Here is a 15395-nt window from a genome sequence, read left to right on the forward strand (position 1 = left end):
ATGTTGCAGCTTAAAACCGTTACAAACTCTGCTGCGTGAGAACAGGAACTGAGGGCTATCGAATATCTGAGGTAAGACTTAACAAAACTACTAAGACCTTTATGAAAACATGAAAATAAAACAAATTAACTGTAAGAAAAATGTAGACGTGGTTACTGTAGGCTACATTAAAAGACTCTTTGAAAGCAGTTCGAAGGGGGTGAAGCATGTTGATGCCTGGGGGACCTCACGTATACCAAAAAGTATGTACGGCAGCATGAGGTCCCAGTCCCGTTTATCCTCGGCTGCAACCCTCCGCAACATCTGTTTAAGGGTTTTGTTGAAGCGTTCGACAAGGCCGTCTGTCTGGGGATGGTATTCGGAGGTCCTTAACTGCTTCACCTTCAGGAGCTGGCATTGGTCAGCCATTAGCCAGGACATAAAGGGAGTCCCCTAGTCGGTCAGGATCTCTGTGGGTATGCCAACCCGGCTGGAGAGTATGAATTGCTCCTGTGCTATTGCCTTGGCCGTTGCTTTTCGTAGAGGTATGGCCTCGGGATACCGGGTGGCATAGTCGACGATCACCAGGATATGCTCGTGACCGCGGGCAGACTTAGGTAACGGCCCCACCAGGTTTATCCCGATACGCTCAAAGGGCACCTCGATGATGGGTAGTGGTATCAGCGGGCTGGGAGGAGGAGTTCTGGGAGACGTTCTCTGGCAGGCCTGACAAAACTGGCGCACTTCGGCATACAGCCCGGGCCAATGAAAACGATCCCTGATGCGTTGGATGATGTTGGACACTCCGAGATGCCCCGCCATCGGATGGGAGTGGGCCAGCTCCAACACGGTCTCAGTCTTGGTCCGGGGTACCACCAGTAATGTTTTCTCCTCCCCCCTTCGCTGTGCGACACAGTAGAGCAGGCCATTTTTGACAACAAAGTGTGGGAGAGGATGGGCGGCTGAGATCGTTACCCTCCGGGCTGGGACGTGTCTGGTCTCTCCGTGCACACAGGTGATCGGAAGAGAGGCTTGCGAGCCACCTCGAGGCGAGATAACGTGGGTCTGGACCAGGCTGACCGTGCTGCCAGATTCCAGAAGAGCGGTGAATGGTCGTCCGTTTATCTTTACGTCTGCTTTAGGAACCCCGGTCGGAACGTCGTGGTGCACCATACAGCCTGTCAGCCATGTTCGGATCGGGGGCATGGAGCTCTAGGTGGGCATGGGTTCGTCTGGATGGTTGGAAGCTCCCGGCCTGCTCACTGGTCGAAAGGTGCCCTCCCGCGTGCGTTGCTCCTGGACCACCCTCCGGGGAAACTGCACGGCTCGCTCCCCAGCTTCCCGATGGTGAGTAGCATCTGCCAGTTCCACTGCCTCAACCAGCTCCGTGATGGACAACGGGTTTCTCATCCCGACTGCTTGCCGGTGTGAGTGGGGGAGGGCTCGGAGCAAACGGTCGACCACGACACGTTCCATCACCTTGGCAGACGTAGGTTCTCCCTTTATTTTTTAGTTTCTTGATACAATGAAGTAGCTAATGGGCAAAAGGTCATTTTAAATATTTGTGTTGTATTTGTATTACTTATTATTGTACTTTTAAAAGAAACAGACTGTAGTCCTGAAACTTTCCCCTGAAGTACTGAAGGATCATTCAACTGGGATTAACACAGCTCTGCACTGCATACATCATGGCTGATGTTAGGAAGAATGTGACTGACTGACACAGTCACCATTCACTTACATACAAAAACACTTGTCACAAGCTAAATAAATTTCTCTTGTGCTCTGCTAAGAAAAAAACAAGGTTTGGGAGGGTTTGGAATATGATGGTGAGTAAATGATTCCAGATGAATTACAGATGATTAAAATGGGCATTTTTGTTTGTTTTATTACATTTATATATGCCGTGAAGTGGTGTTGCTTTATTTAATATTTATTTTACTTTGTTAATGTTATACATATCACTATCAGATATTAAATAAAATGTATTGTAATTTTGTGTTTTGCATGAACGCAATAAATATTTAATGGAGAGTCATGGTATTGTGTCAGTGTTATGAAATGTTGTTATAGTATAATGTGTAATATAGTAATAATAATACTACTGAAATGGTAACTAGAAAAGGGGTTCCGAAAGGACTTTTAAAAAGGTTAGAAAGAACCTTTAAGGTCTCCCCACAGTTGCAATCTCCAGGAACCTCAAAATGTTCATTTTTGAACATTTTCTTCTTACAGTGTATGGCATCGTGAAGCACCTTTAGGAGTGCTGAAGCCACTCCTGAATTCCACCCCTAAACCTAACATTACTGTTCCAAAAGCAAAAAGCACGAAACAGGTCGTACAAATTTATATGATTCAGCCACCTTGTAAAAACAATTGTTGGTAAATTCTTGGCCCAAACATCATGGCTGAGATGCCATTTTCTTTACACTGAGGTTTTTAATAGGCTTACTGTTCTTACAGTTGCCTTTGCATATTAAAGTGGGAGAGAGATATTACACTTCACATTAAATACCATTAGCTACAGTGGTGGACACACACCCTGAGCAATAAAGCAAAGACATCCTACGAACTACGGTATTCCGTTTCATATATATTGTAGAAGTGATACTGGGGTGAAGTGTATGTGTACAGTATGTGTGGATTTTCACCACAGATAGATGCTATTGGTTCTGCATTATTAACAACACTTCTCCTTGCTTGCCCACAGTGTTTTAACCCTCAGCTGACTGTCCTGCCTGCTCATATCCCACATTCTCATCAGCTGACCAGGTCCTTGAAGTCTGATCTTGTGAGTTAGCCAACAAACACACACACGCAGTCACACACTGCTGGAGAATTCTGACCATTCACATGATTACAGACAGCATGACTGCCGAGCTGGTGTGCTTGGAAACAGCAGTACACAACAGACCAGTAAGAGGATTAGTGGAAAGTCAATGTAAAATACAGTAAAAATCTGAACACGGTCTACCTTTCATTTAGGAGGATATTCATCACAGTCATCAGATGATTAGTAAGAGTAAATTGTCATTGATTGTTTGTTGTGAAGGTGTGAAAGGTTTAGTCTGTCATCGTATTATTCACTTTATCAATGGGATTAACTAAACCAAGGCCAAAAAATGAAGTTCATAAAGATAACCTTAGATCACAAATCAATTCAAACTTTATTTCACAATGCCCTCACATTTATGGATGACTGGTTCCATAAAGAACCTTTAACAGACCTTTCTGATACACAAAACTTAATTTTTTGTGAAAAAAAGCAAAAAAGAAATGTGACCCTTTAAAACTCTTTAAAACTCTATTCTTATAAGAACCATGTGTGACCCTGTCTGTAAAATCCAAGCTAAAGTATTTTTTGTGATTTCCTGTTATCTATATAAAATCATCCAACATAATGTAAAAAGCATTGTATAAAAATATAATCTTAATATATTTAATATTGACTGAGTATGGTAATATTAAAGGATACTCCATCCAAAGATGAAAAAACTGTTGTGAATTACTCGCCCTCAAGTACCGTAGTTCCAAACCTACATTTCTTTTGAACACAAAGAAATATATTTAGAAGAATATAAGCAACTAAGATTTCTGGGGTAGTCAAAACATGGTAGTCATACACTCAAAAGGTTCTTCACAGCGATGCAATATTAGAACCATTTTTGGTTCCACAAAGAAACATTCAGTCTCTTTCTTACCTTTTTTAATCTTGAGTACCTTTTTACGCCTCAAAGAACCTTTTGTGAAACAGAAATGTTCTTTAGATGTTTAAAGTTCTTTATGGAACCATTTACACAAACATTGCTCTTCTATGTGTCATGATTCTGCTGCATCATGTCATGGTTCTCTTAGTGTAGTGGCAGGATCATGACAGAACCTCATGTTTAATGTGGAGAGAGGCAATTATTATGGTCTTACAGACACTCTCTCTGGTCTCGTCTTTGTTCCCATCCTCTCGTTACCCTCGTTATTGATGAATGCCCTACACCTGTTTCCCTCTTGATTTGCGCTCTTACTTAATGCCCTTGTGTCTTCTGTCTTGTGCTGGTTCATTGTGGTTTGTGTGGTGAGTTCTTGTGTCTTGTACTCTAGTTTAGTTATTTGTAGTGCATGTCAAAAGTTAATTTAAGTCTTGTTCAAGTGTAGTTAGTTTTAGTCCTGTCTTGTTGTTGTATCCATGTTTTGTTATGTTACCCCCACGTGGGTCTTTGTTTTATTATTTATTAAATATGTTAACCCCTTACCCGCTGTCTGCACCTGGGTCCTCTCTCCGTGTCTCACCCAACGAGAATCATGACACTATGGCTTTGATGAACCTTTTAAAGCACCTTTGTTTACCTGCTGGTGTAGGTGCACCAGAAGTGTTTATTTTCCTATATTCTTGAAAATATCTTATTTTGTGTTTAACAGAAAAAAAATATATATAATATTTGTTTAACTATATAGTAGTCAATGGTGCCCCAGAAATGTCAGTTGTTAATATACTGTATATCCAAATATCTTTCTTTGTGTTAAAGTTTGGAACAACTTAAGAATGAAAATAATTCATGACAGAATTTTCATTTTTGGGTGGAGTAGGCCTATTCCTTTAAAGACCAGAGACAGCGAAATGAATGGTGCTTATAAAGAAAATCGTTCTTTGTGGAACCAAAAATTGTTCTTCTACATCAATCATTCTCTTTCTTCGTTCCATCCGGACCACCAGCCATAGCCTAATAGACCACTTAAAACTATTTTGTTTTTTTAAATTGAGCCACGCGTCTTCCCAACAGAGAATCACATCACACTCGCTCTCAGGAACATTAATGTAATTTATCTTTTGACGCTATATCCTCTAACATCTTTATTTAGCGCCAAACGCGCTTCATTTTAAACCTTTTCGCTCCGTGCCCGCTGCTTCTCTCCCGCCAAAGACGCGCCACATGAATAGCAGCAGACACTCGCTAATTTTAACAACACTAGTGCAGACATGCATAGCAGGTAAATGGACACAAAACAGTAAACAAAATGCAGCTTTATTAAAGCATTTGTATCCGTCAGTCTGTTTACTGTTTGCTATGTGTCTCCAACCTTTCAACCAGATTTGTGATATTTTATTAAGCAAAACGTTTTTATCTACATTTAGCATTAGCATTATTAGTCAGCATGTAGACTTTTGTGATCCTGTGAAAACCCAGACTAACATCTCAAAATCCAATTGATTATTAGACAACAAGCATCAAATATTAATTTCAAGCATTGATTTCACTAAGATTTTGGTATTATTCAGTCAATATGGAAGATATTGTTATATTTTCACAGAATATTCTCTAGAATGATTTTATGAAGGACTGTTGCTGACTTTTCACAAGCAGTTTAAAAAAAACATGTTGTCCGGAAGAAAATATAAAGACCGGACCTCTTGACACTTTAATTGAATACCCGTTCTTCATCGTTGTTTAAAAACCTTGCATTTTTAAGTATAGCAGGGAAATGTTCCCTAGATTATTAAAAAGAAAAAGAAATGGAGTTTTCTAGAATCTTTGAGTAAATTGATCTTTGGGGAACCCTAAATCTTAACATTGAAAAATCTGTGCTGCACTTTTATTTTAAATGGAAATACATTCTTTAGATTATAAAAAAGTAAGACAGAAATGGTTCGTTGGAGAACCAAAAATATTTTGCATTACTATGAGGTGTCTTTTGTTGCACCATTTACGATGAAAGTGCCAGACCTCTTCAAATTTTTTATTAAAAGTCACCGGTCCTAAATGAAATGTTTCTTTTTTTACCTTTATCTAAAGAACCTTTCCCCCTACAAAGAACGTGAGTCGGAAAAGGTTCTTTATGGAACCACACACCAAAAATGGTTCTTTTATGGCATCACAAGCAACTCTACACTGAAAAACTCTTTTAACACTGTGTCTACACCGGATGCAACTGGTGCGACGTGACACAACAGAAGACTTTAGAAAAGCATTAGAACCCATTGTATTTTTACATTTTGTCCACACTGGATGTGGTGTGTCGCGCCTGTCGCGTGTTTTGATGTAAGACTAAATTTGCAATACTCTGGTAAACACTGCAGTGTAAAGAGAGCTTGACAAAAATGTTCCAAATGACACCGACATGAGCACACACATTTAAAGGTGTGGAGATGTGTTTTCAAGCAGAAACGTTGTCTGCGTGTTAGGTTTTCCTCCTGAGTAGGCAGTGAAGTGCAGAGGATTCCCGGGAATGCCGGAGTTCTCTAACAAATGAGGCCAACATGCCGCCAGGGAGCTGAGGTTACCAAAATAAAACACATCCTGCTGGGAGCCATAGTTCCTTCCAGAATTACCTGCCATTGAGCCCTTTGGAAAATGATTTGCTACTACATTATCAAATCCAAATTAAACCAAATTTCGATTGACAGCCCTGGAGGAAACATTAGGTTTCTGTTAGGGATTTTGAGCAAACTAATGTGGCAACCAAATGAGAAAAGTAACGAGCGGTGGTGAATCGAGTGATGTTCGGATCCGGGCTGCCAGAAGCGGCGCTGACATGATGGGTTCCTTGTCACAAGTCATTAGATTAAAGTCTCTGATTTCACTTTCTGGAGGTTTGGCCATACTCCACTTTATTAACATCGAAAGCGGGATCCAGATACAGCAGACGTAGAAGTCCATGAAAACTTTTGAGTGATTGTTCATTCATGCCTAATCATTATGACCTCTTAGCCAGTGGATAGCTAAAGCATAAGGTTGGTTGGAATAAATGTGTGGAAAATGCTCCGAAGTCATGCAAATGTGTTTCACATACATGTTACATGGCTTAAACGATTACCATCACGTGTCCTTTCTAAAGGAACACTGATATCTCTGAAAAGCACAATGTTCTTCTGTGTTTGTCAAACTGTGACTGTTATTAGTATTGGTTTGTCAGAACAATGAGTCTTTGATCAAAACCTTCTGCGCAAAAAGGCCCAAGTCCATTGTGGATATATTATTGGTAGAGGCATGACGTCTGAGCTAAACACATGATTCAATCCTTCCTTAAATACCAGTTGGCAATGGAAAAACCTTTTTGTGTAGAAAAGCCCTAAAGCCCTGTTCAGAAAATATAAATTAATAATTCTGTGATTAACTGCATTAGATTATAAATTACATTTTCTCATTCTGCAGTACATAATTCTCCTAGGCACATTTAATAATGTTACATATGAAATATCTTGCCGCGCTCGGACCTAAAGTGGTACCTTTGGCTACAGTTAAGATCATATCCTCAGAAAATTAAAATAATTCTTTACTAGCAGGACTCATGATGCTTGATTGGCCTTTTGCATAATTGAACATTACAATTACATACAGAAATTATGCAGCAGCCAGGGACACCGGGGTTAGTTGTCACACAGAATATTTTTCAGGTTGGATTACATTTGATAGTTTTATGTAGGCCTATAATGTTTTGTTATTTTCAGAAAGGGACAAACCCAGCTGCTGTGTTAAATTAACACAGAAAAGGTTTATATTTGACCCAATAATGGGTGAAAACAACATAGGCATAGGTTATGTCATAACCCAACGGGTTGAATTAGTCCCTGAAAATAACTCTTTTGAACATCTCAATCATTTTGCCAGACAACAATTACATACAATTAAAAGTAAGCTATTTTAAAATAGGTCCTATTTACATTCTGAATGCATGTTCATAGTCCTTTTGTGCATCACTTCATCAGCACATGTCCTTCCATTTAATATTGATTTAAAAAGTAAAACAGAAAATATTAAAAAGAAACATTTCCTGAGACCACACTTTGACCTTTTGAAAAATCTAAAGTATCTGTAATCTATAATTTACCCTTTAATATAAATGTATATGTAATGCTTAATGTATTCCAGTGTGACTAATTTGTGTTTGTTTACCTAACAGCACAAATAGGCCGATGTGTTGAAACTAGCATTTGTATTTCTGTAATCACAAAAGTCTTTGGCTGCTCCCCTACATCCTAAATTCTCATCAGCTGACCCAGTCCTTTAAGACCGAGTCACAGAGCAACCCAACATAAAAACACGCTTGACCTAAGTTACACCATATGATCACACTGGTAGCACCTTATGCAACAATATGCAACATTCTTTTGCTTTATAAAAGGGCAACACCAATGCATTTAGTCAATGGATCAATACAGTATACAGTATAAATAGATAGCGTATTTGTTGTTCTTATAATTCGTAAAGTTGTTTGAAGAACATTGATATTCATAAAAATTGTGTGCCAGGTAACCATTTACGGTATATGAGTCCTGGGTGTCTCCAACAAATAAAGTGGATAAATTAATGTCTTGCAGACCCTCATCCAATATAAAACAAAATAATCCAAAAGACAACTGAAGTTTAGCTATGTAAAGTCAGGAAAAAAGTCTGTTTGACCGTTAATGTTTTCAGGGTTAGAAATAAAATATATAATTGCAAATCAGTACAACTAAGAAACGACCTTCAGTTGAACGTTTGCACACCATTTGTATTGTGCATGGAAGTAGAAACTGATGAATAAAGGTTTAGAAGAATATAACGCTTTCTATTAGAAGGAAAATAACTTAAACGGCAAGATGAGAAAAGCTTTCAAGACAATGACCCAATGCACAAATGGAATTACTCGAAGAAATGTCAGGATATTAGGTCAAAGCCCACATCGTAACATAATCAAAAATACTATATGGAGTCTTGCAATGCTCAATACATTTCTGGGGTTTTTGTGAGAAGGATGTAGTAGAACATCTATATGATAAAACAACAACAGCTTTTAAATGAACAGTTTTATAGGTTTTTTATTATAGTTTTACAAATTTCCCTTCATCAGATATTGTAAGTATTTTACTTTGCTTGAGGAAATTGACTTTGATCTCAACATTACATTTCAAATATTCAAATGACTATTTAATAATTTAACTAGTGATACAATAACAAAGAAAGACATTTTGCATTGACATAAAATGGGGGGGAAAGCCCCTGCATTTCGTGGTTATAGGGCCTCACAATGAGAAAATATATTGGGAAAAATGTTGCTTGGTCATTTATCAGCATGTTAAACTGCTTTGTCAGTTAAAGCGACTCATCAACCACCACCAAAGGACAGTATATGGCACACAATAACTTTTCATACATTTCCAACCTATACTGTATAGCTGTTAAAAATTGGCATTTGTGTAATATTTTTAATTAAAACATTAACATTGAATATATACTGTCAAATAAAAATGGCATATGACTTATAATTGTATAGGCTTATGTCTGGATTTCGATCCCAAAATGATTTTTTTCATTTATTAGGCTACTCAATAATTTGACTCGTACTTTAACTTGCTTCTAAAATGTATTCGCAAGCATTTGTTAGAGAATTCAGGCTTATAGTGGGAGGGTTGGCGGTCTGGTGTGTATAGTAGGCTGAATGTGGATACGTCATCAGCGTCACGTGAACGCGCGTAATCTCTCACATGTAGAAGTCACAGCGGCTGCATGAGATGCGAGAGAGAGGTGCAGCTCAACTTGAGTGAAACAGCGTGGACACTAAAGACGTATAAGCATGCTTACAAATTTGACTGAAATGGACGAATTGTACAGGGCGGTTTGAATATTTCACGAATTAACGGGACTGCTTCATAGGGAAAAGCTTAGCAGTCGGCGGGATGCAACTGGGGTTTGCAACACCACGGTTTTCCGCTATGTAAAAGCAAGGAATGTGGTTTTAAGGCTTATCACCAGGCAACCGTAAAACCCGACCGTACGCTGTTATACATATTCAGTAAATAATTTCAACTAATTATAAATAGCATTGTTCTCGCAGAAAGACGCGGGTTGTTTTAATAATACAACATCCTGACCGAGTGCGCGAAGACACCTGGGACTGAAGCTCGCGCGCACATGCACGCCGCTGCATCACACGCGATCCGCTCTCTGGGAATGAAGAGGACCTCATCCCGCGTCTGACCAAAACCCGTCCGATCTCCCACCGTCCCGGCCATTTGTGTCTCTTCGATTTTGGGAGGTGAATTGCACGCACAAAAATGACACGGCCAACGGCAAATGCGACCACGGACCTGGACAAGGGCTGCGCTATATCAAAAAAGAGCATCATAACCAAAATATTCAAAGTTCGCAAAAGGAGAAAAATGCTGTTCGTTCAGGTGTGCTTCATCTGCAGCGTGCTGTTCATGGCGTGGTGCATGTCGGCGTTGCTCACAAAAGCAGGTGAGTTGGGTGAAGTGATGTCCTGTGTTAATAATGAAGCTGATGATATTGCTTTTGAGTAATATGCACGTAACGTTAGACTATACTCTTGTATTATAGATCATGAGAAATGGGTCTTTGTTTAGATTTTAATACGCTGACCCAAAGAGGCAAAACGCACGTTTCCTTTTTTGGGACGTCGGACGTTGAATTATTCACAGTTGTGCGATTGCAGTCTGGTGCTGTCAGTGTAACGAGCATCCCCTTTACTGATGAGGAGAAGCACGATTTAATTCGAAGGATTAGTTTTGGGAAAACGTTTGGAAGCTGCTTCATGTTCGCCTTCGTTGAGACTGTTCAGTGTTTTGTGGGGAAATGGCTTTAGGTTAAGAGATGCACATAATGTACACCAGTCTGTGCAAGTCCAACTACTGACGCAAAAGAGAACGGAAGTTGTAGATATTTGTTTAATAAATGTGTCTCTTTTTAAGTCAAGTCAACTTTATTTATATAGCCCTTTTTACAATTTTCATTGTTACAAAGCAGCTGTTTTACATCGGTATTGCGACAATCTAATGCACCGCTTCATTGCATTCAATGACAATCTGCCCATTCCCAGCTGTCTGAGATTGAAGCTCCGAGGGGCGGAGTCAAATGCTCACAAAGGCGGAGTCGGACGTTTTGTTTTAATTTTACAGTAACGTGACATCGGCTGCTCTGATTGAACAGTCTGCGTTTTTCTTATTGTATATAAAATCATTATTGTTAAAATATCCAATACATAATGCCATCATCAATATTTTCTGGATAACCTGGAAGTTATGGCACCTTCAATTTTTCAATGATTGTCAGGGAGATTAAACGTCATCATGCATAAAATCTCACAAATAATGCGACGTGCACAAATCTTAAAAAATGTGGATGGGGATGTTCATGCAGTCTTTGTTATCAGGAAGCATGTTTTAATAAAACGTTTAAAAGTGTTCGGAGGCTTGGAGGTGGCGATCGTGGTGTAGTGTTTTTATACTTGTGCATATTGTATTTTGGCTTCAAAAGTAATACGTTTTTGCATGAACATGCATGTCGAGTCTTCCGTTTTGCATGCGTGTGAATAGAAGTCAGTGGAAATGAACTGTATTATAATTTTTCTATATGCTTTTGGATTAATTGAAAAAAAGCTTTGTGATAGATTCAGCTCATTGCAAGTTTATGATACTTACATGTTTTGTACATCAAGATAATGGTCACATATCCTTTGGAATCCTGTGTAAAAACAACTGGCGGAAAAATGCTAACCTAAGTCTTGGACACACCAGGACGATAATCGCACGCGCTTATCGCCAGCGTTTTTCGGCATTCATACACAAACGATTTTCACTGGCGATGAGCTGAGTGAACTTGCAAAATCACTTCCTGACATCAAAGGCACTTAATGAAAAACGGAAATATCCCGGTTGGCGATATGGCCTAAAAATGCATCTAATGTCCTAGTTCACCACATGCGCAATACAAGAGTATGTGTGCTGATGCCAGACCCTCAGAGGGCAGCGCTGAGTCGTGTCACTTGTGCACTTTTTTCGTGCATGCGCTGTTGTACGCGGCACGTCTGCGCGGTCTCCAAAAATTGAATCCTATGTAGGTGTGCTAACACATGTCTGCAGTTGAAGCATAAAAATCCTCCTGTTTGTACCCTACCACGGCACTCTTCATACATTTCTGGCAGGGCTGAACAGTGAATCGGTCGCTCACGAAAGTATGTCATCAACAAGACTTATCGTTATTATTGCGAGAAGACACATCATTTATTGTAATGAGACTTTCAACGGTATATCGCAAATGATAAGATATCGCCCATCCCTACGGTACCCAAGGTGGCGATGCGCAACTTTATGCTTCGGACGGTCTTTTGTCACACAGAAGAAGAATTCATCTTGCTTCCTCTTTTTCAATGTGTGCTCGGTACAACTATTTTTCTCCTTGAGCGCCACCATGTCGTGTTTTACTGTAACTTCAGCTGCTCCAGGCACTTGAACAAAAGTGCCAATCTCATTGGTCGGACAGATTTTAACGTGCCTTTTGCGTGTCGGTGTGCACTCACACTGGCCCCCTTTGTTTAGTCACCAGGCATCAAACGTCGAAGATAAACGACCGCGATTATCGTCCCGGTGTGGACAAGCCTTTATGCTAAAAACGGACTACACAATGGATACTTGATGTGAATTAAACAAACTCCTTCAAAGCGTATTAAAGTCATGTCTCCTGATAGGGAACTACTATGTGGATGATTTGTAGCCATGTTGCATTATCTTTGGGGGGTGGTGTAGATGGTTTATAGCCGTTTGTTAGATATTTACTCCTGCCGACTGTATTTAGGTTTGGAAAATAAGAAATTTTATGTTGATTTATTTAAGATTGATTACTGAACAGCGCTGGCCCCATTCACTTCTATTATAGACCCAAAACCAATGCAAGTGAATGGGAGCCAGTTGATATCACTTTTTAAACCTTAATGACTTTCTTACCTCCGCAGAACACAGAGGGAAACATTTTGACAAAATTAAAATTTTGGGTGAATTATCACTTTGGGTTTTTGGGTAAAGGCCTTAAATAAGGTCTGTGGTCAGTGACATTGGAGCGATGAAACCGGAAGTGCTAAAATGCTAATTCGCTTATCAGTTTTGCATGCTCTTTTTGGGGCAAGGCAATCACAAGTGCTAAAAAAGTCGTTTCTGTGTTTTGGCTTCCAAAACTTGTTCATGACTGCAGCATTCTATTTAGGACGCTGCCCTGTATCAGAGAAGACTGTAAATCCATTATTTTAGATGGGGAAGTGCTTGTGAAAGCTCCCCTGTGTGACCAAAACGCATTCCGATAGAAATAAAAAAATACAGTTTTATAACCGTTACACTGTTTGCAATTATGAGTTTCTCAGCATTCTTAAAAATATTTGGGATAATTAAGAAGTGAAAAATATATATAACACTGTGCTAGTATTTTGTTGCATATTTTAATGTAGGATTTTGCATGTTGTGCATTTAATCACAGAGTTAGTATTTTATTGTAAAATGTCATGTTTAAAATATTGTATCGGTTGTGGCTGGCAGAGCGAAGTAAACAGTCCAATGTTTCTCATGTCTCCTCAAGACTACTAAAAATATGCCAGGAAATTCTCTAAAGCAGTTATACAATGTATAGCTATTCTCTTTTGGAGTGTACGTCTCAGCTTTTAGAGGGTATAATAACCTCATGCATAAATGCAAGTATAAAGATGGAATCAGCATCCCAGAGGACACAGGAAGTTGAATCAATGCCAAATAGAAAAACACACAGACACCTTACACTCCATAGTATGACATGTAAACCGTTATAAGCTGAAAACCGAAAGGATGTCTTGGTGCTCCCATTGTCTCCGAAGCATACAGTTAACCGCTGCCTGCATGAGTGTTACTGGTGGGTGCGGTTGAGTTTAATTATACCGAAATTACAAGTAGCTTAAGAGATTACCTGCACATGATATTGTAATGAGGATGCTGAATATGTGCTTTCAGCTTAATGGTTCTTGGTTTGCCGGCATATCTGATAAGCTGTCAGGAGTCCATCTGGTGTGCATCCCTGCAGTCATTATAGAAGCTTTAATCACAACTAATTTAGAGCAGCTTCCCAAATCTCATTGTTGTTCTACTGAAACGTTACCTTTAGGTTTTTCTATATCCATAACGGAAGTGCAATTAGTGTAGGCATTAAATGCTGCTTAATCAGCTTTGAGTGTTGAGTTCCTTATCCTGCCCTCCTTTTGTGACACTTCGTTAGACAACTTTACAAGCTCTTTTTCCTACTTCTCATAAGCCGTAAGTGGGTCACTCTGTTCTTAGAACGGGGCGGTTGGAATGTTTTGACAGGTTCTGCTGCAGAGTGTGCGGTTTTTTTAATCACTGTATAGCTGATCCTAATTGTATGAAATTATTATATCGGCATTGGCCATTAATGTGCATGCAATAAAAGTGTACAGTAGTTCGCCTGAAAATAAAAATCCTGGCCATATCTTCGCTTGAATTATGCAGTTTTTGTTTATTTTTAATTTAAAAAGAAAGAGATATTGTTACTAGGGATGGGAGCCGTAAAGCATTAACAATTCCAGTTTTCCGTTAACAGTTCCTACTGTGCATGTTTATTTTGTATTTATATACATATTTAGGAAATGTTTACATGTATTTATTTATATTTCCCAATAACTTAAATACGTAGCCTTTGTTTATAATTGGTATACTTAAAAGATGAGGTAACACACAGTTTCTGCCCATCTCATATCAATCGTGAGTACCTATCAGTATGCATGCCTTGTATCTTCGAAGAGTGTTTAGTTTGAACAAATTTATAAAAGACAGATGCAGCTGTACGATTATTTCCGGAAAAAGACAAACGCCTGGAGGCGAGCAGGGTGGGGCGGAACTACAGCACGAGCACACAATACATCATCGCATTGAATCCCTATAAGTTTGTGTTGATTAATGCACGGACATGCTGTTTGCCAACAAAACACAGACATTTGACTTCAGTGCAATTTTTACTTCTGTGCCGGACCTACAGCGTAGCCTACACAGAGACGGGTACCCTATGCCGTTGCCTGATGTGCACCTCTGCAAAAAAGTACAGCGCGTCAATGGATGGGCATGCTCTTTCTCACGATGGCTGGTTGACGCATAGGCGTGCTCTTTCTCTCACGCTCGCGCATGGGTGTGCTCTTTCACTTGCTGAATGATGCCTAGGTGTGCTTTTGGAGAATAGTCCAATAGGGACTAAGAAGCCTTGTTACGAAACGGGAATCCATGTTTGAAAAAACTTTCCAAAACCTGTATGAACCATGGTTTTTGACAAGTTGACCATGTAAAGCTTGAGAAGCCAGCACGTTTAACAGTGTAAAGATTTTCTAACCGCAAAGACTGCGATTAATTATGGGGATGTGACCCTGCTCTGGGCTAACCAGTGCCATCTCAAAATGCATGGAAAATGCTCGACACGTGGCTTTGTCCAAAAGTGCTCGGTACGGAAGCTTGCTCTCTCATGGATACTGCCTGCAAGTGAAGAGCGCGTTGCACCACATTCGCATTGCAATTGTGGCGCTCTCGATTTCAGCGCACTTTCCACGTGTCTGTATTCCAACCATGAGCAGCGGCTGAAGAGCATGTTGCACCTCATGCACGCCGCGACTGCTCCTGTCTCTAAGCT

At 39.7% G+C, this 15395-nt stretch overlaps 1 protein-coding gene across 3 annotated transcripts in view; it reads left to right on the forward strand.

The window, feature by feature from the left end:
• The first annotated feature begins 9376 nt into the window (after positions 1 to 9376).
• The window catches only part of slc24a4a (solute carrier family 24 member 4a), a 43763-nt gene continuing 37744 nt past the window's right edge, over positions 9377 to 15395 (forward strand). Inside the window, exon 1 of one of the 3 annotated variants that reach the window (XM_079458115.1) lies at positions 9377 to 10190. In XM_079458115.1, the coding sequence (XP_079314241.1) occupies positions 10007 to 10190 (184 nt within the window). In that variant the 5' untranslated portion in view covers positions 9377 to 10006. The remainder of the gene's footprint in view (positions 10191 to 15395) is intronic. The other 2 variants (XM_079458116.1, XM_079458117.1) reach the window with 2 other exon arrangements.

This window comes from Barbatula barbatula, assembly GCF_947034865.1.
Source record: "Barbatula barbatula genome assembly, chromosome: 6".
Classification (NCBI taxonomy): Eukaryota; Metazoa; Chordata; class Actinopteri; order Cypriniformes; family Nemacheilidae; genus Barbatula; species Barbatula barbatula.